Source organism: Gavia stellata, chromosome 5 (genome assembly GCF_030936135.1).
Source record: "Gavia stellata isolate bGavSte3 chromosome 5, bGavSte3.hap2, whole genome shotgun sequence".
NCBI classification, from domain to species: domain Eukaryota; kingdom Metazoa; phylum Chordata; class Aves; order Gaviiformes; family Gaviidae; genus Gavia; species Gavia stellata.
Genome location: NC_082598.1, coordinates 8,075,709 through 8,102,907, shown reverse-complemented (window position 1 = coordinate 8,102,907; position 27,199 = coordinate 8,075,709). Strand labels below are relative to the sequence as shown.

At 39.5% G+C, this 27,199-nt stretch overlaps 1 protein-coding gene across 1 annotated transcript in view; it reads right to left on the bottom strand.

Moving 5' to 3' along the window:
* The window catches only part of UVSSA (UV stimulated scaffold protein A), a 58,623-nt gene extending 35,306 nt beyond the window's left edge, over positions 1–23,317 (bottom strand). Inside the window, exons 1-6 of the mRNA XM_059817615.1 lie at positions 23,220–23,317; positions 22,619–22,949; positions 18,294–18,414; positions 16,709–17,137; positions 15,441–15,550; positions 14,700–14,825 (exon numbers count right to left, since the gene is read on the bottom strand). Coding sequence (XP_059673598.1) covers positions 14,700–14,825; positions 15,441–15,550; positions 16,709–17,137; positions 18,294–18,414; positions 22,619–22,949; positions 23,220–23,317 — 1,215 coding nt within the window. The remainder of the gene's footprint in view (positions 1–14,699; positions 14,826–15,440; positions 15,551–16,708; positions 17,138–18,293; positions 18,415–22,618; positions 22,950–23,219) is intronic.
* Between the last annotated feature and the right edge of the window lie 3,882 nt (positions 23,318–27,199).

Below are 27,199 nucleotides of genomic sequence, written 5' to 3'. Positions count from 1 at the left end.
CAGCAATGATGGAGGTTTTATGCTTTATTTCCTTTGCCCACCTTGGGAGTCACCTAATTCTTAACAACATAATTAGCACACTATTTGTTTGCCATGCACTTTTACAAGCCTAGGACATAATAAGGGGTATCCACTAAACCAGCCTTACCACAGGCTATCACTTTTTTCAACTTCACTACAGGAAGCCAAAGCAATAGATAAGGAATGGCATCTTTTTTATTATTTTCAGCCATGTTCTTTACTTCTCTTAGGGCACCTGACTTACGTTGATATTCATATCAACTACTCATTGTTAAAAGCACCGGAGGATGCTGCAGGTTTTGCCTGCAGCAGAATTTTCCCAATTTAATTCACCACTCTAATCGTGTGTCACAGCTGCACAGCTGAGTTCCTTCAAATCATACATATACTCTGAAGCCAAAAAAACCTAGAAACCAATCTTGGTTTATTGAATGTAATTAAAAATTTAAAGTAAATAATAAATTAAAAAAAATCAGCATCTTTTTTGGTTAGTATTACTTGTAAGCTCAACTGAACAAATTTCTAATAAAGAACATTAATTGATGTTAATACATGTATTGATACACTTTAACATATAACGAATGGATGGTGCAAGTTAGAAGTATGATTCTTCCCTTCATTAAAAAAAAAAAAACTTTGATTTAAGAAAGCTGCAGTTCCAGTAAAAAAAAAAAGAAAAAATATTTATTGTCCTGAAGAACAGAGTAGATTTACTACCACATTCTTACCAGGAGAACATCTAATTAGTCTTCATTTTAAAGTGAAGTCCCAGCATAATCATGTTTGAAAGTACCCTGCTACCAAAGACAGGTAACAACCACCACATCACCTCTTCAGCCCAATTATCACAACCTCCAGAGGTGCCAACCTTCAGGCTATGCTGGAGGATCCTGCACCCTAGTTTACTTTTTGTTTCTCACTGCAATAATTTTTTCCCCTCATCTAAAAGAAAGAAGCAATTCAGGCCCTACCGGGCACGGCCAAGACAGAGGCATGCTGAACCTGACCTCTGCAGCAGAAACCAAAATAGAGTTCTAATGCAAAGAAAAGGTCAAATATTCTACCACTAATCACAAACTCAAAGGCACTAGACATGAAAGAAGAACATCTGTGTTAAACTGCAACTTTTGAAGACCTTCCCGATGGCCTTTAGAAAGAAAAACATCATCAGGTTTTGTACTCTGCACAACAGAAGAGGGCTAGAGATCGAAGAGAAGTTAGTTTGTTTGTATTTTGGTTTCAAAATTCTGCTGGTTGTGTCATCCTTTTTTTTTATCTGTTACGGGCGATTTAATTAAGTTTGGAAATCACACCCACTCTTATTTCTCTAGCTTGAAGGAGGGCAACATTATACTTTCCATACTCAGTTTCCCTTTCTCGTTTAACTATTAAAAAGATTTTACCAAACTAAAACTTGCCATGGATGATCTTAGTCTACAACTTTGTGCCATAATGTAAAAGCTGACTAACTGTCACTTTATAAAACAGGCAAAGTAAATTCAGTGTATTTCCACAGTTTTTACTCAGAAGTAGTCTGTAAACAAATAAACAGCAACAGGTTTAAGGAATTGAGAAATAATGTCAAACGAGTAAGAGAAAGAAAACTCAGTTCAGACTGATCATTTAACTTAAATCACCAGATTATACCTAAAATATCAGTGGGTATAATACAAGTACTCACATGCATGGCATATCTGAGAGGACTAGAAAGAATTCAGAAGAGTACTATCTTTAATTGAAATTTCTCCTATTTTGTTCATGTGCCTCTGGAGGCACGTAGCTCTCTGTACATTAATATACTAAAACTAAGCGGGCTTCACTAATCCTCAACTTGAAAACTGCATTAGAAGCAACTTTGCTGTATTACCTGCATGGTCTAAAACTTTAAAGCACGTGAAAAGCCTGATGGAGAAAAGGCATAATCAGATGCAAATTCACTTTGTTTAGGTACAATCCATGAACTGTGCATTCAAGTACTATAGAAAACATTAATCATAGGAAACTGTAATTTTTGTTATCAGTCTAACACTAATCAAAAGGGAAACCTGTCACTACCGCTGACCTGTGAAACGTCCCAATTATACTCTTCGGAAATGACAGGAGCACTTAACTTCCTCACTGAGTAAATGACGACGATCAATCAAGTTTGAATAACAATGAGCCACGGAGCTGAAAATTATTTTTTGTATAGAATCTACCCAGGAATTTATGAAAGGTGAAAAGCAACCCAAGGTTTTAGGGGCATTATGGCTTTCAGCTAGTGCAGCGCATATCAAACACTAAACAGAATTTATGTGTTTTAATTTTCTAAAAGGTAGATGTGGACTTGGTGCTACAATGCATAACATATAATGCCAGATTTTAAATATGGGGGTCATTTTCATAAAATATTATGCTTATTGTTCACACCCTTGAATTTCGCTAGGGTCTTCTATTAAATTTAGACTTCCTGTAAAAAAAATTAACTGCTTAGCTAACTATCAGGTATTAAGCCCCTTTTCTCTTCAAAGAGACATAAAGTCTTTATTTTGATATAATCCTTAACAAGATAAATAAGTTATTTTTACTTTAAAATAAAGTAATCACTGGTGGAAATTCAAGAAGTTGCACAGTAGTAGTGGGTACTTATATATCAATTTAGTTCATTCCAGTGGTACTTCATCAGAACCATCCCACTTGTGCTGTTTTGTTCCATTGCCTTTCTACAAAAAGGAGGAAAGCTCATGGGCAACATTATTAGTCAGAAAAGTATATTATTTTTTTAATTCCACTTTTCAAACATGAAGAAAGCTCCAAAGCAAGCTCTACAGGCACAGTATGAAAATTCAGCCACCTATTATCTACTTTTCCACTATAGGTAAGCTTTTTCAGTCAATTTAAAAAAAAAAGTAATCAACAATACACAATTAAATCAGAAGAAATAAATATTTAAGACAACACTTTGAGTGGCAGAATTAGTAAATTACAATCCTGTAGGAATGAGTGGTTATGTACTTGCAAGCAAGAAAAACGAGACTATGATAAAAACAAGCAATATGCCATTTCTAGTGTGCCGTATCTGAAGGGAAGTAAAGTATAAGCTCAAGTGATAAATACTACAACGTAAAGCTTTTCTTGTAGTGTACAGAATTAAATACCTCTAAGATAAGTAGTCACGCAACTGCTTGTTTCTCGATAACCTGTCAAAGAACGCGGAAAAAAAGGTCCTGTTCTCAAATCCATTCTAATTATCAGGTGATATGAGGAAAGTCACTAAACACAGTTTGGCAGTCTTATCGGAGACGAAGGGTGAACTACCTTCTCTCTGTCGCTAGAGGATGGTCCATCTGAAGGGAGACCAGATTCCCAGACATCAGAGGCTCCTTGCACTGTCACTGCTCCTCAAGTTGCATGGAGAAGGAAAGTTTCTCCACTCAGTGTTAACCTGCTCTATAATCCTGACATTTATTTATTTATTCATTTATCTAAACGAATCATGCTTTTGCAAAACTATGTGGGGTTGGGGTTTTTTTTGTTTGTTTATTTTTAACATGGTAGTATTCCTGACTAGATATCTCACGGTGAGAGGAAATAAGATTTAGCTAGACAATTTCCAGATTCTTGGGCTGAACTTATTTGCATATGAGAATACAGTAAAAAAAAAAGAAATATGCAGAAAATATACATGCATTATTTTCATTGTAATCAGAGTTACAACAATGCCTCCCCAATTCTCCTAGTTTTCATTAAAAACTTAAAATAGCGCTGACTTCTCCAGCTATACAAATGCAATCAAACCATTTACTCCCTAGCTCATTAAAAAAACCAGATGTTTCCTTATCAGGCTCCATCTTATTAAAAATACTGAAAACACATATTGGATGCCAGTAGAAATACAATTGCATCTTTTACTTTGGAGTCAACACTCCAAGAGCCTCTAGCTGTTAGTGTAGCTCAGTGTAACTGCAGCTCCAGTTAAATGCCTTGCTCATCCATCCCAACCAGTAATAAATGTAAAAAAACCCCTCCACCCACCACACAACACTTGGGAAGATGTAAAGAAAAACCTTTGGTCTTTTTCCCAGTTTTATACAAATTGATTGCTACATTCTGTTAGGAGGATTTAAAAACCAGAGCCTCTGCAATCATAATTAAAGCAAGCAATAAAATGACTGAAATATACAATGCAATCAGTTTATAGGACTAGATGTACAGCATTTACTAATTATTTTAGAAAAAAGAAGGAAGAGAAAAGATAGCACATGAAGAAGTCATATCCACTTACTAAAACACCACTCGCAAACTACAGCTGGGACCATTAAATAAATTTTGCATGGTCTAATTAACTTGGTTTGCAATCTCAATTACTTTTCACCCAAGAAATCACTTTTGTTCAGTTTTATGCGTGTCTGTTTCCCTTTTTAAAAAAAAATGATGTAAGGCATCCTCAGACAAGTGAGCTCTAAACTTCATTTGTCTTTCAGCAGGCTTGATGGCTATGCATTTAAAAACCCATTCTATCTTATAAACTAAAAATTAAATGTACTCAGCTGTGATGGTCGTCATTGCATCTGCTATTTATATGCTAATACCCTCACTGGAAGATCTTGCAAATTATTCCACCATGCCAATATCTCATGTGCATCTACTCAAAGCCAACGAAATATTTTCCTAGAGGCATAAGATTTTGGTTAGGGAACCAGAATATTTATCGCCATAGAACCTAGTTAAAGGGGCAACCTTAAGCAAACACATTTTTTATTCGACTGCAACACAAAACATGCTTCAGTCATCTTAAAGGATATTTGGGGATATTCTACGTAAGCCAACGCTGACTGGGTAGAAATAATTTCTTCAGTGCCGGTAATAGAAAGTGAATAGTCAAAGAGTGTAGCTTACATGTAAGGACTTTTACAAGTTCCTCCTTCTCCATCCTTTATATTATCCAATACAGGATGAAAAGGAAATAACTACTGGCATTTTAACAGATTTCAGAACCATGTGCAACACAAGGAAAACAAACTACTAAAAGAGCTGTATTTATCAGGACCTCCTACACACACTCCCTCCCCTTTGCTCCATGATTTGAGCACAAATTCAAACCTAGATGACTGCAACTTAGATATGTGGTCCAGGCAAATCACATTTTATGTTTACCAGTAAAAGTATCACCGTTCATTCTACTTGGAGTTGCTGAACAGCACATAGGCTACTTGGCCAGTCTGACTTTTATTTAGGAATGCACTTTTCACACTATTTCATAATTTCCAAAAAGTAGTAGAAATGCTTAAAAGGCTAACTGGCGGGCTGGAACCCAAGTACAATGCTGGAGAACCAACGTACCTCGCTCCAAATTGCTTTAGCAATATAAACTACCCAATGAAGCAGTTTCTCTTTAAAGCAATGTACAAGAGCAATGTCCATGAGTACTGTCACAGCCCTGGAGGTGCAAGCTTGAGGTTTACTCAAGACTCGTGCGAAATCCCTCTCCATCCCACCCAGTGATAAACAGAGCTTGGATATGTACATTGGGAGGTTAACAGTGGTGAGGTGCATTGCACAAAACCTGTATCACTCTGTGTTACCAGGTACCACATCTCTGGACCCTAGAAGGCTCAAGGTCCCAGATAAGCTTAGGAGGGATTTTAATAAAAAGCAGCAAAATTTTACTCAAAAAGACCAGTAGGCACAAGACAGTTCATGAAACACCTTGGATCTTAATGAATCATTGTTCAGATGAAATTAGTATGTCCAGTATACCCAATGGACTACCATTGGGTGGTAGTATGGTTGGCAATTAGTATGTCCAGTATACCCAATGGACTATCAGTGTTCATGGTTTCAGAGAACACAGCAAATAAAGGTAGTCTGGAAAACTGATGCATTTAACATAAATATTATCTCAGGAAGATATTGCAAAGCAAGTTTAGTACTTCTTTAGCAGTAACCACTCAAGCTGTATCCTCAGATGTATTTCACCCCTCACTACTTGGGCTCCTACCATCCACCAAGATCAACAGTACTTGGTTGCATGAATATTCTTAAGCCTTAAGAAAGTACATCACAAAAGCAAAGTTCTCTTGCATAATCCCACATTCAGGGGAGGTGTAACAGTTTTACTTCAACTACTGAACATCTCCAAGTCTAACACCACCTTTCCTTTCCATGTATCCCAGAGAGCTAAAACAGAAGTCTGCTACCTTTCACTATCAATGCTAATAAAGTTCCCCAGTATAAAAAAAAAATAATGATGACTCCTACAAAATTTATGCTGACCACCTACATTTGATACCTGTATTTAATCTGTATCATCAAAAGTGACTGTAGTGTGTGTTAGTCCCTTAAATGTTTTTGTGTAATATTTACACAAAAATAAAGGTTGCATCTCACTTTTAGAAGTGCAGGAATGTACTTCTCCCATGCAGTTACTGTACAAACTTCAGGCACTACATTTTATTACACAGTAAAAAGAGAATATATTTTAGCAGTATTCTCTGGCATGTTTTTTTCCATCCAATTTTTCATTCACACTGGGAGATAAGCTAATCATATATCACTCCATCAATTTGAGTCCTCTGATTAAGTAAAGATTGACTGTCATAATCGGATCTGCATTGCCTGAGTTTATTCAGTTACTGAAAGGGACAGTCTCACAATCTGGGCTTAATGCTGCTACAGAAATCTTCTCTGGATTAGGTTCCAGCCAGTTCAGGTCCCTGCCACAACAGAAGCTCTACTGCTGGTGCAAGGGAGGCACTGAGAATCATCAGAGGAGGAAACAGAGACATGACTGGCCCTTCCAACTGCAGTCTGCATTTAGGTCAATCTTTAAGCTAATCATAAAATCACCACCAAAATATACAAGCTGCTTCCCTGGTCAGCTCCCAAAAGTAGTACAACAGCAACCTGTACAAAAAACCTGCCTGCTAAGAAGTGGGTTTACCTGGTAGAATTTCATTTTTAATGTTTCAAGAATTTTAGAATGGATTAAATCATTTTAACAAGAGAAGAAGCAAGTATATAATAACGTTGCACACATTACCTGTGCCTTGAAAACCACACTTGGTTTCTTCTTAACTCATGGATAATTGTGAATAAGGTAACTCTGTAAAGTGCCTACCTAGTTTTTCATTCATCTTAACATAAAAGGAAAGGTTTGCAGGTTTGAAGACTGAGGTGTGATGAAGCCAGCAAAGCTACAAGCCAAGTGATGAGAATCTACATTTAGAGTCCGTGCTTAGACAGGAACGTACCCAGAGCAGAGTTCCTGAGATGTTTTCCATTCCTAAAAGCAGTAAGAAAACACTCATTTTTGTCACTAAAGAAGAAAGCAGCTGTCGTATAGCCACCGTCAAGGTTACAAGCGTTACCCTGAACAGCCATTATACTTGAACTACCCCTCCCTTCTTTCTGCACTAACCATTTTCCTCTACACAGTGTTCCCTCCACACCAGTCCAGATGAAATTGTTTAAAGCCATTGTTTAAGGCTGTAGTGAGGTCCAGGACTGGCTATATCCATTGCTGGACCAAAAAGTTGTTTTGTGGTCTGATAACTCAAAGATCAACCACAAACACGTCTTTCTTTCTCCCTCCACAGAGAAGTCTTTAGGTTTTCCAGCGCTTTTCAGCTAGTCCAAGTTATCTATGAGATGATGAACAGTATTCCTATGACCCTTTGAAATATCTTAGGCAGTATTTTGAATTATTTCATTTCTTTATGATTCAGAGGTGTATACATGATAAAAGCTAAATTTTAGAGCTGAGGGGGAAAAATTCTCATTACTAGTCATTTTCTTTATGAAATTTTAGGAAATGTTTTATCACATTTTAGATGAAAATCACAAGATTCCCATTAGCACTCATTTGTGCAAAAAAGTCCTACTGCAATTGATGATCACCTATCGCTTAGATCAGATCAAACTCATGCTACTAAAACTTTGTATCCACCAATGTATATAAGCCCCTGTCTCATGATATAGTCTGCACGCATATACACTGTAAAATCACTAAGTAAATTATAGCTTGCTTCAGTGATCACATTTATGAATGAACCTGAACTACACATTTGTTAAAAATTATTTCAGATGCTGTATTTTTAACAGATACATATACATCCCAAACAAACCTAATATATTACAGGCAACAAGTCAACAAAATATCCTACACAAGACACACATAACATTACGTATATTCCTGATTGCGGATTTTAAGCACAAAGATATCATTAGGTATGAATATATTTACTTTAATGTTAACTAAATTTAAATTAACTAAATGTAAATGCATTAGTATGTGTTCCAAGCCTGAAAATTTTCTTCCTTTTCCATTTTTATAAATACGCATTTAGCAATGTACCCTTACTGAACCTCACAAACACATCCAATTCACTTCAATGTACTGTTTCCCCTTGTGAGGTAAGATGGATAAAAAGCAGGAAGGAAATTTATCTCTACTACCTACAGAGTACACTGCTCAGTATTCATAGATGAATCAAGGGAGATGACCCTTCGGCCTGAAAAACTTAAAGACTTAACATAAGGGTTAACTTGATGATAGAGACAGCCTACTTTATTTTACACTCTATTAGAAGAGCTCCAAATTGCATTGTGCGACCTGCGAATCAGATAGGGATCAGAGGTCGTCACAGTGACAACTTTAAGAATTCATGGCTAGATGTGCATAACAAGATATTTTTAATAACTTTGTAACAGCAGCAGGCTGCGTAGCCAGCGCAAAGCATAAAATATACCACAGCAACAGTCAGCACTAGAAAAGAAAAAACCAACCCAAAACATCACACTAGCTGATTAGACACTTTAACAAGAGACTACTGGTTTGAGGGTTACTTTTACGATGTTTTGTTTCATATCAGTCCTACATCCTGATAAGACTTCAAAAACCTGAAAAGCTCTTTTAGCAGAAAAGTGATTATGAAAGAGACATTTCACAGATAGAAATAATTATCATATGACAGTTAAAATGGGGGAGGAGGGAAGAGGAAGCATAAGCATCTGTATCACTTACTTAATTTTGTGTTTACCTTTACAGTTACAGTTGACCTGGCGTTTTTGATAAATATTAGCTAGACAAAAAAAAAATTAAGATGTTGCCTGGGCTACTACTTTGACCATACAAATGTTATTAAACTTTATTTATTCTGAACACATTACATGCTAATGATGTATACAGTCTGATAAAGGCCATCTTTAGGTGTAATGCCGATTTAATTATCAATTATTTCTATGTTTCTCTTAAGTTTTAGAAAGCATACTAACAATCAACATCAAGTTACTATTCAAATCTCAACATTAAATGCTTCTGGTTTTGAAAAGGGCAACTTCGTTAAGAGTTAGGGTTTTTGTTTGTGTGCAATTTAAAAGCATCACCTGAGGAAAAGACTTCTTTTACAAAGGTCTCTCTCTTGCTCCTTGGTCTGAGCAAGTTTTAGCAGATGTGGGTTCAGGCATGGTAAGGGATCACTAAGGACAATTACTTACCCCCCTGAAACAACTTCTCTAAAATGAAGAAAGAGGAAAAAAAATGAGGATGTGAGAGGACAAGAAGCTGTTGAAAGCAGAAAGCAGTCAGCTGGATTAGATTCTCTCTAGGGCTACAGAAAGAAAAAACAATACAGCCTTTGCTTTTGATCTAAAATTCAAGTGTGACTTTTTTTTTTTTTAAAGCTGGCACTAACTTAACTAAAAGACAGACTTAAAAAAGGGCTGGTTATAAAGCTACAAAATTATTAGGTAGAAATAACTCATTAGCATTGATAAAATGCCAAGCCATACTTAAAGATAGGGAAAAGAAGAATCAGCAATAGTCTTGCAGACAAGTAATTGGTAGAGCTCTTGGCTTAATTTATTACAAATTAAAATTTTAATCTTTTTATGTACATTAAAATACTTTAAGACTAAATTATGAACAGCAAATATTTAACTTGTAAATATAATTTGTAACAATTTTCTGACATTATTTTTTCAGAAAAAATCTGACTTGTATTGCAGTGAGGTCTGGGGATCAGATCACGTTCTGGACAACACAAGGACAGCCTTCTCCAAATGTAATTATTAATGGCATTATTGAATTCAACCAGATGTTTCACATGGATAAAATTAAGTACATGAATAAATCAAGATCCAAGCGCATGCTTAGATTTGACAGAAGATAAGTAAAGGTGAAACAAAAAGTAATGAAGACAGTTAATGAAAAACTATATATCCCTGGTTGTTAATATAAATTGAAATTAAAAATTCAAAGTGTAATAGGCCTGTTAAACGATGATTCTGCTGACAGACAAATGAGCAGGATGTTTCTCCCATCGTATGGCCTACTAGCCAAGTTTTAGCCAGCCTGAGTTGTAAACGTTTTTATGGCTTCCCAAAGGTAATTAAATAAGAGACAAATATACTCTCAGTGTACGAAATACAGCTAATGAACTACATTTCTATTAATAATGTAAGAACCTCAAATATTATCCTAATGGATAACCTTTATGGAAATTATGTAAGTGAAAGGTAGCGTGCATGATTTAAAATACAGTACACACTTGTCCTCTCATAACTTTTAAAATTGCGAGATCATTTGCATCTAATCAGCTGCTAATCAGACATTAAAGATGAAAAAAATACAGTATTTTAAGAAACGAGGAAAGACATTAACAAATGAAACTATTTCTAATCAGGAAAAATTATTTTTAAAGGAACATTTCAGCCATAAGCAAGTTATTCCTACAAAAGAATTAAACCTCTGGAAACAGGAATTTCTATTTAAATACCAATCTCAGCCAATAACTACAATTGTACTTCTATAATAATTCATTTAAATAGAGTCAAGAATTAACTCGAAGGGTCTCTGGTGTATTGCTGTTGATGTAAGTTTACCTGGAAACACAGACTGAGGTGATGGTTGGCTTTGGGTAAAGGTGGTGTAGAGAAAAACGTCGAGCATGCAGTGTGCACTCCCTCTGCTGGGCACCCAGATTATCCTGAGCAGGCATCCAGAGAAAGAAAGGGAGAGCCCAGCATCCAGGTACTGTGAAATAAAAGCCCTTTTACAGCTTCTGCCCTCTCTCTCCAGATGCAGCTAAAACTCAGACTCACAGAAAAATGGGATTTCAAAACTCTTGTTTATACTCTCAAAATACTTTTCCTATCAGACACCCAATTCACACCCCCAAACAAGTATTTAACTACAGGGAACTTAACTCGTGTAAGCACACAAAAACTCATTCGCCTTTGACCGACACAGTAAGACTGTCATTTTTTGTCCATCCCCCATCCCTTCGAAAAAATAACAGCTCAGGAAGCAATGTCTTGATGACTTCTGATCTGCTGGGGGCACAGCACTGGGAAGAGGGAATGCATGGTCTGGGCAGCTGGGATGTGTTAACATTTATAACATCTGCTGCAAGGGATTTGTTTCTAGGCAGTCAAAGGATAAACTTTGTTGTTCTTTTCCCACTCCTCTAACAGCTCCTGAGAGGTAAGAGCAAACGGTGCCATAGCCTACTTGTGTTGGCAGGGTTTAAGTGTTACGGAAAAAATGACAGCCCTCCTTATAACTAAGGCTGTCTGACGGTTTGAGTCACAGAGGAGAAAAGAAAGAGGTGGTTATATCTCATGTCACTATAAACCATTTTAAGTCAAAGTGTTTCACTGTATAAAGCTCTGTGCTTTCCTTCAAGTGACTTTGTATAAGACAAGTTCCATAAACCTACAGAAAGTTCCCCTGTAGTTTGCAAAGCAGTGGGGCTTTTACATTTTTCGGTAAAGGCAAAAAACTTCACAGAAAATATTTCATGCTAATTTTCCAACATACTGTGATTGCCTAAGGATGCTGCCTGGCAGAGTAGTGCTCCATGATCTGTAAAATGAAGCAAGAAACAATGGAAAGCATGGAGGTAATAGTGAGGAATGCCAAAAGCAGACACCTTCCTGCACCAAACAAATGATTCTTCTGTAAAGGCAGGCCAGGTAACCATCAACTTCTTCCTCCTTATGTAATTTACATCCAGCTACATTACTGGTATACTCATATTGAACTGTAGCATCAAGAATTACTCCAAATATATATGCCTTATTTGCATCTCAGCCATGTGCATGTATAACTGCTCAGCTAAACAAGAGTACCAATGACATGTGGCAATGCTAAGGGACTCCAGGACCTTCCCTCTTTTAAGTGGCAATTTAAATCTCTGTGGGATTGAGAGGTATAGTAGAGTTCATAGTGACAAATCTCCAGTTTCACTGTCTCTCACTAAACCTTTCCCTTTATCAGTTTTCTTGATCTCAATTTGAGGATGGGTAAAGCCTTTACTCCCCCCATCCCTGGACAGAACAGAAACAAAACACAAAATAGAACAGATGAAAAGGACGAATATTAGAGACCACAGAAGCACAGATAATGAGCACAAAGTAAAAACGGAAAGTCTGAGGAGACTGGGCAAGCTCAAGTCCCCAGCGAAGTTTCCAAGTCCTTGTCGTTCTGTTTGATATTTGCTGATAAAAATAAAACCACTTTCTCCCTGAAGGTAAGGCTTGCCTGTGGTGCAGGATCATAAATAAACTCGAAATGAGCAAGTACACAAACAATTCACCTTTACGTTCTCCAGCTAACAGTATAGGTACCTCTGATTGTAGTCAGTAGTTGCCAGGAAAACTGCTATCGTATCCAAATGTAGAGATGTCACAGACCAACTACAAACCAGACAATTTACACGGGACCCTCTGCACTCAGACACGTTATTTACATTCTCTCTCTGCTTACTAAATGCTCCCCTTCATTTCTAGCTGTGCTCATCTCTACACATGAGCAGGTACAGCACTCGCCGACTCCATGTGCTAACAAGTAACATCCGTAATGCACCGAGCTCTGTCGGGACAGGATGGCTGTGAGCCAGTGCTTTGAAGGACAGACTATCAGTACTTCTTCTCTAGGATCTGAAGATACAGAAAATAGCAAAACTTTGGCATGGCAAGAACTATAGTTCTAATAACACAGGACATACAGACAGAAGCAACTATACATAACAAGCAGCAATGCTGAATTAACGAGGAGCTGTGTGTAGGCGTTTCATTATGTGACATGTAAATATTTGACAGATGGGGATTTAATAATCACCCTCTAAGAGATGCGGTTTATTTTGTTCTATCAGACTCTCATTTTACTGTGTTTTTACGTTTCAACCAAGTCATTTGACACACGAATAAAAGATAACTTATACAGTTTCCTTCTGCAGTACAAAGCTCTCTATATTCAGGTGATAAATTTAAAGTAACTCAGCACTAACACTGAATTTCGGTATTTTTCACTGGAGAAAACCCCTAGGAATAATTATATATATTGTTTTCAATGCTTAAGTTAATACCTGAAGCTACACTGCTTCATTTTGAATGTATTCTTTGTGAGCACCGCTATGTATTTTCCTCCGCCCCCCCCCCCCCCCCCAATGGAATTTATTAGCTTTCAAACCTTATATAGATAGCATTGATCAATCTCCAGAAGTGGTAACAATACCATTTTAAACACATACACATGCATGCACGCACACACAAAAATCAAGGCCTGAATGTCCTTTATATCTTGCAAGAAATATAGCAACCAATATTCCATGCAGAGGTGCAGCAAATGAAGTCCTGTCAAGCAAATGGCAGGAATGACAGCAGATGTCTGGATTCCTTCATAGCTGGTTGCATAAAGGTAGCACACATATTTCACTGCAGAAAAAAACCCTCTGACAAGACAGTCTTTCAGTACTTTTCATTCAGAGTTGGCATTTTTGACTGGTGTGGTACATCAGTAGGTATTAAGGTGATGAACCAGATTAATCTTGATAAATCTTCATTTGCACAATGAAAGCAAAGTTCACACCACTCAGTCATGGCTAAACGAGGCTACCACAATATAGTTCAAGGTATAATGTCCAGATCAAATTCTTACAGTCCAGTCATAAACCACACTACTCTGGGCCCTGACCCAAACCACTTACTTTCATGTCAAGCTATACAGTAATTTCATTTGATTGCAACCAACAGAAATAAGTATCATGCAGCTCTGCTTTTTAGCTACATAAACAAGCCATAGACTCCTTTTTGGATCTGAATAAAATATTTGATCTTTCAGCCTCCATTTATTCACAAGTTTTACCTATTTCACAAAAACTGTCATAGGTAGCTAATCTTTGTGAAATACTTCGACACTTTAAAGCTTTATATAACAACTAATACTTTAAAGATATCCTCAATCACATTACATGCTCACTGGAGAGAGTAAATGCTCCAAAGCAGAGACACGATTTTCTTGACTTGTGAGACACCAGCATAGTTTAGCAAGTTGTAAAAGAACATGAGTAATACAGCGTTTACTGAGAAATATGCAGGAAGGAAGCTGAGGATGTAACAGTGTTCCACATGAAGAAACTTAAGAGTAAATAAAATCTCAACTTAACCACTTCCCTATCCTAACCAACAGTGCTGCCTTACATGGTTTTGTCCAATAAGTAAGCCCCTGGCATCCTCTACAGGTGTTCAGTGTAACTTCCTTGAGTGAAGCTACAACCAACTGAATCAGTGTACTTATCAACAAAACTTGTGGTGAAAAGTTTGCCAGATTAAGGCTTAAAGAAAGTGCATTTTTTGTATACAAGCTAAGCATTTACTAATGGTCCCCTCCAGTAAAAAAGAATTAAGAAACTCACCGCTCTTTTTCTCTCTTTAAAGGAAATGTTCATTTCCTTGTATTTCTTCATAGCAGTCTCCAGTTTATTCTTGAGATCAATGGCACATCTTAACCGATCATCATTTATTCCTGCTCTGGTAAATAACTGCAAGGCAAGAAATCAACATTCTTATTCTTTTCTTTTAGACATCTGAGCCAAAAACCATTTTCAGTTTTCCTTCATCATTAATGAAACAACGTTGTCAAATTCCTTTATTTTACCATTAACAATTAGTGAAGCAACTTCTTTTCTTATCTAGAAGTTAACAGCAACTACTAAGGACAAACAAAGGACGAACAGCTGGTATGAACACCTCCTGAGAGTGCCCTTCTGTAGGCCAAATTCCATGCCTGAGGCTCCTGAGCAGTAATGTCAACTGACAGAAAGGACATACTGTTTTTCTGATACAGACATGTCTGACAAAACCAAGCTGTGTTTTACTTTAAACCTTTGCAAGGAAGCCCCATTTTAGTACATCTTAAAAAAAGTATGACTGTAGCTAGCATATCTAATGCTGCGAGCCATCAAACAAGTTATGTAGCTCTCTTGTAGTCTCCTTTTGTCCATGCCTACTGAACTAGAAATCATTTCTATTTGCACCAATGTTTCTTCAACCTTAATTTCCTTTTTGCTCACTGTCCCTCAAGATTTACTGTACCCCAGTCCTTGCTTCTCCATCTTTTTATAATGAAAAAGGAAAAAATTGTCTCTTTATCCCACCTGAATCCAGGACTGCACAGAAGGCCAGAACTTATTTTTGAGGAGTTTGTGAGCATCCATGGCATTGTTTATTATGGCAGTATTATCTTCATTCTCATGTACTTTTATATCTGCTCAAAACAGGAGGAAAAAAAAAAAGAGAGTGCACGATGTTTATAGTATCTTCACCACAGGAGCTAAAGAAGCTAAGTGGAAGAAGTAGACATGAACCTTTTAAAATATTTGATCACTTAAGGGAAAGTTACAAACGTCATAATGCTTCTCTGTTCAGTCTTAATTATTCTACCATTATCCACAAATTCAAAAAAAAAAAAAAATCAAGAGGAAAAGCTTTCAGTCCAGTGATGACAGAAAGAGTTGTTAAGCCATCACTACTAAGGAATCACTAAAGAAACCACAGACAAGTGCAATCTTACTATTTATATTACATTTTGTCCTAAGTTCCAATCAATGGACTGGGCTTTACTGTACACGTTTCTGCATGTTCAATATGGAAAAAAAAAATCTCTGCCCCAATGGCAATAGGGGCTTGATTGTTAAAGAAGCCAAGTATGCCACTACTCAAGTAAAAATGGTACTTTTCACCATTCATAAGCCCCACAGATAAATTTCCAATTCTGTTGTCTGCAAGTACAGAAGTAGATACCTGTCTTACTGGCTGTTTGCACATGAAATTCTGTTAGGACAGTATTTGTAAGAGACTTCACTTAGACTACCAAAACACAAACCATCCTTATTTTTCTAGAGGTAATTCATATTAGCAAAGTTATATAAAAAAGGTATAATCATAATCCTTAAGACTTCCTAGCAAAAGTCTACTTACTGCTTCTTGGAAGTTGTCAGTAGCAAGGATAAAAGTTTACAAAACAGCCAATTCTAAGATTTTTTTAAATTAGTAGCTTATACCCCAGCTAGAGTGAGAAAGAAAGAGGCGAATCATGAAGCATATGGAAAATAAAGTTACATACTGTGAACAGATTGTAATTTTTTTGTTTAAACACAGGAAATGCATCTTATCCCAGGTACTATGAAGTGCTGCAATACAGTTACAACAACCAACACAAAAGTTCACTCTTAGAAGGTAATTAATAAAATCTGTAAATAACATACAAGGACACTCAAACCTAAGAATGGTTATAGAAAAGAACTCCAAAATAGTGTTCATGAACCCCAACCATTTAAGTCATAGAAAAAACCCCAAAAACCAACTACAAAGCACTTCAGACAAAGACTGTCTCCAGCTATATGTGAAAAATTTTTCCAGGTACCTGTGGAGATTTCAAGGTCTAGAGTATACTTATGTGAAATAAGCCCATGGTTCCTAACAAAAGTCTGGTAATCATCATCATCAAGAGCAGGGACATTTGATTGAACTTCTGAGCATGTGCCTCCATCTAATTCTTTTTGCTCAGGCTTCTCCTGTTTCTCATCTAACTCTTTATCAGTTCTAACACACTGAGAAGCAGAAAAAACATCCTTGCTGCAGCATGGCTGTTCATCATCCATGCATCCAAAATAGGACTGGTTAACTTCCATCCGGGAGGACAAGGGGGATGCAGGTCTATCCTCATTAGCAGTCATTTGTTTGTTGGGTTCCAGTTCCGTGTCATTCACAGTGAAGTCGAAAGGATCTGGCATCAGAAGCCGGAAACAGTTTTCCATCTCTGTCAGTGTGTCAGCAACCTCTTGAGACATTTCTGTCACGAGACAATTGGTTTAGAATATTGTTAAACACTAAAATGCTAATGTCTCCAGAGCAGACGCAGATTTACAAAACAAATGCAACTGCCAAAGGGGTAATCCATTTATCCAGTAATCAGTGATAATTTATCCATACACATCTCTCTTCACTGCAGAAACTTTTACAAGTGACAATACGTTTCCTAAGCAGGAAATCTAGAATTTCCTGAGCAAGGAATTTAGAATCAGTGTTCCTCCTTTCCCTATCCTCTCCAAAATTTCACTGTGCAAAGATGACCAATACTTCATAGAATTTGAAGGAGAACAAAGTTCAATGAGGATATGCTTAGTGATGTTGGTGGGTATTCATTCTACAGCCATGAATGTTATAGTTGTTTGTAGGTGTAGCCATGAATATATGCTATCGCTCAAAAAGATGCTACCAATAAAGGTGACTAAGAAGGTTAAATCTCTTTAAAATTCCACCCTTATGCATGAAAACATTTCCAACATGCAGAATAAATGCAGACACAAATGCATGCATTACGTATACCAAAGTAATTTAACTAAATAACCCTTTGTAACTACAACGTAATATACTTAGTATCTCTGTTCCTCTTTTGTATGATAGAAATATGTTTGCTACGTACATATTGCTTAGAGATTCAGCCCCCAGTTAGACACATTTTGTAGCAGTAGTGTGATACTTTTCATTGATATCCTACACCGCATCCAGGATACCTGTGCTGCCCACTGCCTACACTTCTGGAACACCATGACTGTATATACAATATAACCAAGGTCATCACTCAACAAGGTATTGAGAAGTCTGTGCCCAGTCATAGACACAGAAATTAAGCCACTAGCTCCAAAAAGTCTCGTGATATGCTTGCTTGAGGTTATGCATTCATACTTTACTGAATTACAGACCAGACCTTTACTTGCTAACTTTTTTTTTTAATCTCTTCGTACTACCTGAGCTCACAGGACTGTCACTTGTTTCCCCTGATATTCTTTAGGTGAGAGAGACAGAGGCTCAAGCTCTAAGAAATGTACTACTCCCACCACTATTTGGATAGTTATTCTCTTAGAATTTGTTTTATATAACCTTAAAAAAGGTTGCTTTAAAAACGAACCAAAAAAACAAACACCAAAAGAACCAAAGCAACTCACCTGCCATTTCTTTTTCAGCTCTTTTGGCTTTTTCTTTGTAAATGCTATCCAATCGTTTTTGCTTCTCCTCTTCCCTCCTCCTTTCAGCCACGGTTCTGGCATGCACATCTTGAAAATCCACCTAAGGAGGAAATGAAGGTAAAAGTATGACATTCCTCGTAAAAAATGGATAGAAAATCCATTTCCTCAGATCCTTATCTGTAGTGAAAAATCCCCTAACATCAGTGATCAGTCAGAAGCTCAGCAGTACTTCCTTTTATCTCTTCTCCTCCTGGAATCAATAACTACAGTAATTCTGAATGGAGTTTTTACTTCTACTAATAAGGGACTGCTGAGAATCAATGGCTTTCAGAAAAGAATCATAAGGTATAAAACCAAAATGCTTAGATTTCTGCATCTAAATTGCAGGAATAAACTAGGCTTTGGGAGACCTCTGTCACAGCACTGGAGACATGGGGTTGCGGGAATGGGCAGGAAGAGACTATGAAGGGTAAGTATTCAAATTACACTAAGACATCACACTGGGTCCACTATTAGTAAAGGAAATTTAGGAATATTTGTAAGCACTACTACCACAAGAATACATATCACTTACTGAAGAACTTGGTAAGCAAGGGAAGTAGAAGAAAAGCCATTCAAATTCATTAAAAAAAGACCAAATTTTGGATTTTACAATTACATTTGTTGGATTTGGGGATTGAGGGAAAGGTTATCATTCAATCTCACTTTACTTCTTCATGATTAAAATATAAACATAGATCTGAATGATTCAAAATGCTGGCTCTTAAAATATTTGCAATGGGATTTTTTTAGTTTGTTCCTAGAAGGGCTTAAAAATGTAAATATTTTTCACTTCTGTTTTAAGGAAAGTAGTCTTGATTGTTTTATTGCATAAGGAAACCCCTTTGAAAAAGGAAAACACAGCAACCAAAAGGAAATACTACCACATAACTTTCATTAACTTCAATACAGATTATGTTGAGTGCTGAGCAAGCCCGTACTTTGCTGCCAATAGAGTCCCCAGACTCTCTGGTGGTATGTCTATACCACAAGCACCCATTGGATTTTTGTCATTATTGCCACTGCTAGATGATAAAGCTTGTCAACATACAGTAATAGTTCCCACATACTGACATTCTACAGCAGGCACACAAGAGAAGATCCTAGATCTCTCCTGTAATACGTACATGGACTTACTAGCTACGGGTCAAGCAAACGGAGTACAGCCTACAATTGAAGTTTGCATATTTTTTGCACAACCAAGAATTTGGTCAGTCTCTCGTCTTAAAATTACAGAAACTTTTTCATATTTGTTCAGCACTAAGCAAGTCAGTAACTCCTTTAAACACCATGGAAGTTAAAAACCATATGCTTGAACTTGCGTTTAACCACGTGCTGAAGTAAAGTGTCTTGCTATATAATGTTCCTACTGCTGAATAATCCTTACAGTGTGCAATAGGCCTTAGGGTTTTTTTTTAAAAGGATTATTTATGCAAACACTTTAAAGACAAATGGTTTTGATATAAAAGCCTCTAGAAGCAAAAGGATACTTCAGCTTTCACAGAAACTGGCATGGAGAGCCTCCATCAGTTTAGGAAGAAAGGCACATTTACCAAACTATTTTTTTACCGGGGAATGGGAGGGCAGAGGGAAGGTAGGGAAAAGAGTTTGTTTCACAACCTTTAGCAGCACGTGGATCACCAGGGTGAGCTTTTTTCATTTTCAGGATCTGATTTTTCTACCAAGTTCACATAGCTCTCCACACAGTAGCAGGAGAAATGGATCCTCCCAAAGAGGATCCACAAAAATGGAGCAAAGATACAGCACTCGGGAACTACAGCTACTGTTTCTAGGCAGTCAGATTGGACTTGCACAGAAAACGAGAGATAGCTAGAGTTTCCTAAATCACAACTTCTGCCTCATACCAGAATACCTACAGTAGAGTAATTTGCCCATTCTTTCCCGTTCTCTGTCCCAAGATGACCAGCCACGTGCTGCTCTGCTGTGTTGTTTCATACTTCAGCACTGATCCAGATGCTCCTCTTAACAAGATCTGCCAAGTCATCGTGGTTTGCCACTGATAATGAGAGCACACCTCACATACTAGATATCTGTCACCAACCAAGTCTACAGCACGCACAAAGCTTTGAGTTGCCCAAAACAGGGCACACTGCCCTTTACAGAAGGTCAGAATAACTCAGGGCTTGAGTTACAGATGTGCACATGGACTCACTTGCTACCTGGGGTCTGCACTAACTCACAGACTTGGTCAGAACCCATCCAACCTCATTTAGGTGATAAGGACCGAGACCAGCGTTGTTGTTCTGCCTCTGTATTGGTGCAAGCTATATGAAGCCTTTCAGCACTGGTCTGTAATTATGGAACTGAATGTTACGAGGTGCTAACAACTGTTCTTGATTTGAAGAGTGTAAGCAGCAGGCCTAGACAACTATCGCAACTTTTGGGAAAATATTGGCATACAGCAGTAAGATACTCTATATTGAGCTGCTCAAAATCCTGTTCACTCCGTAACTGCAGTGCACTCTATAATTCCATCCATGCATTCCTCAAATGCAAAGATACTATAATATGACTCAGTTGCCTAAATATGCAAGCATTCTGAAATACTTGAAATCTTTTTCCCCCCCTTTCTTCTTTTTTTAAACTTTCAGACAGGAGTTGGAAAACAATTATTTTCAGATATGCTGAAATATTATTTGTTCTTGAAGTCAAACATTTATATAGGTACCTACTTGGTACCTACTAATATGGACCTACTAACATTAAAACAGTGGGTAGCTCTCCAGGTTTACATCCTAAAACGACAGCAGTTGTCATTTTCTGACCAACTGTCTATAAGGTGATTTTGGTGATAATAAAAAACCCAACAAAAACAAGCCACAACAACCACAAACTACAGACACAGCTAACACTCCTCTCAAGTTGCCCTATACTACTGTGCCAAATCTGTAATACAGAACAGCAGATGTACTTTTCTAGTAGAAAGTACAAATGCCTCCTCAAATCTTTTGGTTGTTTCTCACACTTCAAGTATTAAATTGGCAAAAGGCCCGTTAGGTCAGTTGGCTCGTCTCAACTCCTTAAGTACAAGAGTTATCAAACTACGTAAGACTGTTTCTATTGGTACTAATGTTTCTAGAAGTACTCAAATTCAGCTGCTCTAGAAAATAGTATGGCAAACCTTGCTGGGTAGCCGAGTATCACAAATATACAAAAAGTGATCACCCAGTTGTGACTGGGGAGCAGCCATTAACCACAGCAGTACACACAGACGTGCCAAACTTCAGCAGACTTGTCATACACTCGTATGTTCAACCTGGTAAAACTGTATTATGTGTTCAGCTCCCCCACCTCAGTCTTGCATTTCTCCTTGTCACTTTCATTTAGTTTTCTTTCTTTCTTAAACAAGACAATAAAGGAGAATTCAAAGACAATCACCTTTTGTGATCAGATGCCAAAAATTGTATAGAAAAAGAACACAGTACAATAAATAATACAAGTAGGGTACACTATTAGCTTAGTATGGAACCAGAACAACAGAAATACATCACGTATCAGAAAAGTTTTTGATCTACTGTTAGGAACACTAAACATTTGTCTTTCGGAAGAGAAAGAGAATCAGTATGTTTATTGATAGCCTGATACTAGCATTGTAGGTAGTGTGAATGCTAGAATAGTCTTCCCAATTTCATTGTTCGCACCGCCCAAGAGATGCTAAAGAAGAATGTTCAAAACTTAATAACTTGAAGCCTAGAAGGGAGATCTAAAAGCAAGTGTTTACATACAAGAAATGCCTCTTTAATAAAACTTCTTGTATGACCCACAGTAACACAGCAGCTGAGAGGGCCTAGCACCTACACTTACTGTCACTGTCGTGCAGTGACTGTACCAGACAGCTCCGTACGGAAATCAGGCTAGTTTAAACGGGCATAGGAAGACTTAATACTGTAAACTTTCATAGAAAAACTTACTAGCTGATCATCCTCAGTTTAAGGTGTAACCATTATCTCCCGCCTAATGCGGCTAGACTTTGGGGCTTCAGGTTGGCATCAGTGGGCACCCTGAGAAAAGGCTAGTTGAGCCCAGCTCTGAGTACAAGCCTGGGGTTTTTTTCAACTTTACAGTACCGCAAGATGAACAGAAAGTCTGGGGTTTGTTTTTCAAAGACCATGCTCAACAGCATGTCTCCTAAAGACAATGTCGTTTCCAACAGCTTCTCTTCTATATTTATTGGTTTCCTCGCTTTAAACATCTCCTAGCGATCATCACCTAAAAAAACACATGGAAGTAAAAATGCAGAGTACCTTCTTGTTCTGCTTCAAGAAGTGGTAGCCCAGAGAAAGCTTCTTGTAGGCCTCTCCATATTTCTCATGCCACTCTTGCACTGACTTAATGGCTGCTTTCCTCAGTTTCTGTGCCACCTCTTTGGGTGGGGGAAGAGGCTGCTCATGGTCTATCCCCACCGTCAGCTCCAAGAACTCTTGGAAGTTGGAAATAATTAGTGTCCGGAATTGATGGGATCGGGTGAACAACTCCTGCACGATCTGGAAAGCCGAGAAGCGCATCTCGGCGTGCTCCTCGTTGAGCCGCGTCATCAGCAGGTGATAGACATGGCTGATATGTTCCTCTGAAGACCTGAGAGAGGAGAAAGGAATAAAAAGAGGAGGGGGAGTTATCAAAAAAGAGGTTTAGCGCATGAAGACACAACTTTTTTCTTAATTTACTTTAAATTTTCAACCAGCGGCCTCCGTGTTGGCAGCAAGCTGCGCCCAGCTCGAGCCGCAGGCCCCAGGACGGCCCCCGGGGCAGCCTCCGCCGCGGTCCTGCCCGCGGAGAAGCGCCGCTTTCCGGGGAGGCAGCGAGGCCCGGCTCCCGCCCCGGGTGGGGCGGCTCCGGCGGCCGTACTTGCAGATTTTCTTCAGCTCCTTCATCCTGCCCGGCTCCAGCCGCGGCTCCCCCGAGGTGGTGAGCTCCTCCACCAGCTCGGCGAGGCGCTGGTCCATCTCTGCCGGCAGCGAGACGCCGAGCGACACAGCCGCCCCGCCGAGCCCCTCAGGCCCGGGGAGCCCTGTCAGGACGCCGGGCCTTCGCGGCGCCATTGCCCGCCCCTGGGGGGCAGCCCCGCCCCTCGGGGGCTGCTCCCCCCGCCCTGCAGCGGGTGGTACCTTCCTCACCCCCCTCCCCCGGCGCCTACCACAGCCCCACCGCCCCGCCCCCAGCTGTCGCTTTAAGGGCGCGCAGCTCCCGCCTCCGCTTCCGCGCGGTGACGTCCACGTGATGTCACACCAGCCGGAAGCGCGTATAGAGGAAGGCGGGGAAGGCCTTAAAGGGAAGGCGCCTCGCTTTGGGGGGGTGGTGTTAACCCCTTGTTGTCCGCAGGGGCTGAGCCCAGGGGCAGGGCAGCACCAGCCCGGGGAGGCGAGCGGCCTCCGCGAGGGCCCGGAGCCCGGCGGGGAGCGACAGCTGCCCACCAGGCGCTGCCCCTGCTTACGAACCTGCTTGCCGTATTTCCAAAGAATCGCTCAAAAAGGCGGTTTTGGGGGCAAAGGAGGCCACGGCCCGGCCTGGAGGGCAGGCGCAGGCCTGGGGAGGGGCCGGGCCAGGGCAGGCCGTGGCGAGGGTGGAGGCGCCGAGAGCTGGGTGCTGAGGCGATGGTGGGCGCCTGAGGCCTGGCCACGGCGCTGCCCCTCAGAGACCCCCCCGGGGGAAGGTGGTGACAGGCCGCACGCCTTACAGCAGGGCTTCCTTGGAGCCGTGAGGGGAGCCAAACCTTCGGCCTCCCTCTTCTTCCCCCCGCCCGCAGCCCTCTCGATCTAAGAAGCTGGTAAAGCGAGGAAGGGAGGAAACCAGGCCCTCATTCATGGCACCCTGTAACCCGGCCCCTCCTCAATTCTGCATCAGAAAGGGAATTTTCTTGAGTAGGTGCTGCTGTCCAGGGCCTGGAGGGTCTGTAGCTTCCGGATAGCTTCTCACTAGGGCTCTGCATACACCACGTGAAACACAATTTGAGCTTCTTACCATGGATTTGTAGGTTGCAGATGCACGGATACGGTGGAAGGAGCAAGTAAGCAAGCACGGTCCAGTACTCCCTCGCCAAAACTACTGTATTTTTTCCCAGCACTTGGTGACATTTGGCTTCCAGTGGTGTAAACAACGGATTTTCTCTTTGGGACAAAGTTCCTCCACTTTGCAGCGCTTGGAAATTATGTTGGCTTTAGAATAGTGCAGGGATGAGACTATTGTTACTGTGTAGCCCTAGCAAAATGGTACTTTTATATCTAAAAAACAGGAAGAAAACACAATGGTGCATATAGCCCAGTTGTCAGGACTTTCAAGGGGAGTATTAGAGCATAACTGTGTTTATACAATACCTTCCACTTGAGAACCTTGGAGTGCTTGACAAACGTTACAGGTAATCCGTCAGCATGCGGAGAGAGATGTTGATGAAGGATGATAGCAATAACAGAAACTGAGGTACTGAGCATAGCAAGGGGGTGTTACCTACTTGGGTCTCATCCTTCCTTAAAACACAGTACATATTCTGCTGTGGTCGGATAATGGGGTTAACCAAAGTGCTGCTTCATCTTTTCCCACATGCAGGAAAGCATCCAGCACTTCACTCTGCTTGTGGCTATGCACTAAGGGCATGTCCCTGGCATGTGTCCTGCTGCCCTTGGGGTCATCTATGGTCAGAGAGAGGTTGAAAGATTTATCCATATTCTGGTATCCCATTGCACCAGCCACACAAGCGTGGTTCAGTTACTGGCAATCGTGAGGCTGCCCTGGATTTGCTCTTGGTGGCGCCTGACCTGCTTTTGGTTTTGAGTGCTCAGTTAGAAATGTTCTGCAGGCCCCCATCTCTGAGAGCGCTGACCGAAAGCACTGGGAAAGACTGAGCCCTTGCAGGTGCCCGCTTTGAACATCCTAAAGAAGGGAGACATTTAAAATATCTATTCGCATCTGAGAATGTTGTTAGATACTTGAATGGTATTTCCATTAATGCACAGTTAAGGCATGTGTTGGAAGTAACATACGCGGCTTGGTGTTGCAGCTGTCTCTACTGGCTTCTGTGATAAGGAAAGACATCATTAAACACTTTCTACAAGCAATGAACTCATATTTTCAAACAAATTTACTGCAGCTAATGAATATATACGTTTTACAGTGGTTCTGTTCTTTCTGATTCGATACGTGAAACTAACGACATCCTACTTTTTAGTAATGTTTCTCCTTTCCTCATTGCCTTCCATCGAGTAAAATGGATTTCCATGTGAAAGCCACACAGAATGGCACAGCTCATCTTTAAAGTTTAGATCAGTTTACTCTTTCAGTATTCCTTATTTTTCTATTTCTCCTCTTAATTTGATTGAAAGTGCCTGAACAACTGCTTTCTATTAGGTTATTGCTTGCAAAATTAGCATTGCTGTACTATCTAGAAACAGTATTTCAAAATGGGCCGCAAGCAACATACTTAATGTCTACAAAGCCACCAATTTCATATCCATGCATAATGTTTAAAGAAATTCCTGCAAGGAGCCATATGGTTTTGCAAAGAAGCAGTTGATGAACGAATGCTGAGTTGTGTAACTCATTCATGGTAGTCCCTTAGGCAAATCCCAGCAAGAGCTAAGCTATTTAATTTGTTGTTGTGTTTTTTTAAATCAAGGACAATTACATAAAATTGTGTTTGCTCAAGTTGCTGAGGTTTTTTCCCCCCTTCTCCTTTTTAAGGAACAGAGTAAATATCCACCCTTCAAATATTTCTATACTTCCTTCATCTGGACCACCCTGATAAAAGGCTGAAGAGAGCCAGGACACGGAAGAATTCATTTAGCTGCAAAAGTCACAACCCCTCTGCACCTACATTGATTTTCCCCTGACACGACTCTTCGGGGCTCTTCAGCATAGGGGAACACAGGACACTGCAGAGGCAGAACCGAACACCACCTGCTACCCCTTCAGAACCTCAAGGTTGAATGTTACTATCAATTTACACCTGGTTTCAGCAAAACCTGAGTCTGCTGCTTTGTGTTGTGGATCGTGACTGGTTGTTGATTCAAGACGTTGCATTTCTTACCTCTGTGCTGAGAGATCTGCAAGAGCAACGCAGTTACACTTTGTGCGTTGTTCTCCAGAGCGAGCAATACCTCGCAGGAGCAGAGACTCTTCCAGAAGTACTGTCCTGTCCACCACCTTTCCAGAATACCCAATGCTATCCTCATTGGCAAGACGCATTTGCAATGGGAATGTTCTCCTACAGGCTATCTCCAGGCATGACCAGTCGGTCCATCCAGAGATCATCTCCACCTGGTCCAGTATCTTTGGCCAAATACATAGGGAAAGGAAACCCCAGAATTCTGCCCACTGACACCAATTGTTTGGGTCTGGGGGTTCTTACACTGAAGAAGAGCCATTTGTTCCATCACAAATTTAAAAGGTCAAACTGATGGCTCTAGGAAGGATTGTTTCAAACTTGCGTAATACTAAATTTTCTGGTGTAGTCTTTGTATAAAAGAAAAATCTAGGCGAAGACAGTTCCACCATTTTACTAGATGATTCTTTGCCTGGGATTGTTTTCCAACTTCGCAATAAAAGAGCATGGCAGGCAGAATGAAACCCCACTGAACTTTTGAGATAGCTGTATTCATCTTAATGATATGAAATTAAAAAGGAGGGTTTATTTTTCTGCCAAAATAGAACTTGGGCAAAAAAGCTTCCCTACAAATAATTTGGAGTTAAAATTACTTTGGTTTCAGGCCTGAAGATGCAGAAACACAATAAACACTGATATTAAATTGTCACAGAGTTTATGCCAGTTGGGTTGCAAAGAAAATACTGACCTTCCATGTGAGATGAACAGATTTTTAACCACTGGTTTGATTCAA